Genomic DNA, 2,525 nt, shown 5'->3' with positions numbered 1-2,525 from the left:
GAATGAATAATAAACTGTGGCCTCCCCAAATACTATTTTGCCAGAATGCTTTACACAGACACACACACACACACACACACACACACACACACACACTCACACACACGGGCACGTTTGAGGTCAGACATTTAAGTTCCTGAACTTGTTGCAACAATGTCACTAAACTTTTTTGATATCAGAGGGATTATTTGTTATGAATTTGTACCAACTGGACAGTTAACCAAGTTTCCTATTTGGAAGTGCTGAAAAGGCTGCGTGAAAACGTTAGACGACCTGAACTTTTCACTGACAATTCATGGCTCTTGCATCACGACAATGAACCAGCTCACAGGCACTGTCTGTGAGGGAGTTTTTAGCCAGTAAACAAATAACTGTATTGGAACACCCTTCCTACTCACCTGATCTGGCCCCCAATGACTTCTTTCTTTACCCGAAGATAAAGGAAAGATTGAAAGGAAAACATTTGATCACATTCAGGACATCAAGTGTAATATGACAACAGCTCTGATGGCCATTCCAGAAAGAGTTCCAGAATAGCTTTGAAGGGTGGACTCGGTGCTGGCATCGGTGCATAGCTTCCCAGGGGGAGGACTTCAAAGGTGACCATAGTGATGTTCAGCAATGAGATATGTAGCACTTTTTCTAGGATGAGTTCCTGAACTTAATTGTCTGACATCGTGTGTGTGTGCGTGTGTGTGTGTGTGTGTGTGTGTGTGTCTGCTTATGTCTAAATTAGAAAAAATTTGATTCCATTGTTTGCTCCCAGAAATCAATCTTGGGAACAGTTTCAGGAGCGAGCATTCAGAGATTTTATTATACTGACCTGTGACCCACTCCTAAGTCTCCCACCTGACTCTGCCCCATGGTAGAGAGAACATGTAACTCCCAACATCACATCTCATAATTGATGACGTGTCCTCCCCTTTCTGAGGAAAAACACCTTTGAAAGTGTATTTAAGACAATTCCCCACCCTGAGCTCCATGACTGACCTCAGAGGTTCCCAAGCTGGCTGAGCCCCAGCATTACTTGTGGGCTTGTTACAGACACTCAGGCTTCTCCCAGACCCACTGTCTCAGATAACCAGACACAAGACCAGGAGTCACTTATGTAACAAGCCCTGCAGGTGAGGCGACGCACAGCCCTGTGGGAATTCTGGTGACGGTCTTGCTACTAAAAGTGTGATCTGAAGACCAGCAGCAGCACCAACCTCCTTATAAATCCAGAGTCTCTGCTCTGCTCCAGACTTTGAGTCTTATCAAGATGTCCAGGGGGATTCCTGTGCCCAGGGAAGTTTGGGACTCGCTGGTCTACGTGCCTAATTGACTTGGGGCCAGAACTGTGCCGTCTGCAGGGTGTGTGGTCTGAGAAGATCACAGCACTGGGGGTCCAGAGTTTAGTCCTGTTCCTTTCTCTTCTACGGCCATCACTGCCTTGGTGACCTCATCTGTGCTCAAGGCTTCAAATATCATTTACATGTGTCACCTCCCTAGTCTATTTCTCCAGCCCAGACATTTCCCCTAATCTCCAGACTCATCTGTCCAACTGCCAGTCCAATGACATCTCAGCTCCAGCATCTTCAAAATGAATGTCTGGAGCTGGCATCTTGCGTCCCCGCGTGTGTGTGTGTTTACTCTCAGCTGGTCTGCCCAAGACCCCCTGAGCGCCAACCCTAGTCCCCTGAGCAGCCCCGTGTCCTCTCCAACAAGATGAAAAAAACTATCATGAACCAGGAGAAACTCGCCAAACTGCAGGCACAAGTGCGCATTGGTGGGAAAGGAACTGCTCGCAGAAAGAAGAAGGTGGTTCACAGAACAGCTACAGCAGATGATAAAAAACTTCAGTTCTCCTTAAAGAAGTTAGGGGTAAACAATATCTCTGGTATTGAAGAGGTGAATATGTTCACAAACCAAGGAACAGTGATCCACTTTAACAACCCTAAAGTTCAAGCCTCTTTGGCAGCGAATACTTTCACCATCACAGGCCATGCTGAGACCAAGCAGCTGACAGAAATGCTACCCAGCGTCTTAAACCAGCTCGGAGCAGACAGTCTGACTAGTTTAAGGAGACTGGCTGAAGCTCTGCCCAAACAATCTGTGGATGGAAAAGCACCACTTGCTACCGGAGAGGATGATGATGATGAAGTTCCAGATCTTGTGGAGAATTTTGATGAGGCTTCCAAGAATGAAGCAAACTGAATTGAGTCAACTTCTGAAGAAGACAAAACTTGAAGAAATTACTGGGAGCTGCTATTTTATATTATGACTGCTTTTTAAATTTTGTTCATGGATCTGATAAAATCTCAATCTCTAATATTTTTAAGCCCAAGCCCCTGGGACACTGCAGCTCTTTTCAGTTTTTGCTTATACACAAATAATTCTTTGCAGCTAATTAAGGTGAAGAAGCTTGGGAATAAAGTTTGAAGCAAAGGTTAATAAAGTTCTTTGCCTAGTAAAAAATAAATAAATAAATAAATAAATAAATAAATAAATAAATAAATAAATAAAATAAAATAAAATGAATGTCT

General features: G+C 44.0%; 1 protein-coding gene across 1 annotated transcript; it reads left to right on the top strand.

Annotated features, from left to right (window-relative positions):
- Positions 1 to 1,707: 1,707 nt before the first annotated feature.
- Positions 1,708 to 2,196, top strand: LOC308492305 (transcription factor BTF3-like; the record flags this gene model as incomplete). Its single annotated transcript, XM_081037158.1, has 1 exon — positions 1,708 to 2,196. One exon carries the CDS (start codon positions 1,708 to 1,710, stop codon positions 2,194 to 2,196), a length of 489 nt encoding a protein of 162 aa, XP_080893284.1.
- Positions 2,197 to 2,525: the final 329 nt, after the last annotated feature.

The sequence above is a fragment of the Rhinolophus hipposideros genome (assembly GCF_964194185.1).
Source record: "Rhinolophus hipposideros genome assembly, chromosome: 3".
Lineage (NCBI taxonomy): Eukaryota > Metazoa > Chordata > Mammalia > Chiroptera > Rhinolophidae > Rhinolophus > Rhinolophus hipposideros.
Note: the sequence above shows the minus strand (reverse complement) of the source record. Positions and strands in the feature narration are given on the sequence as shown.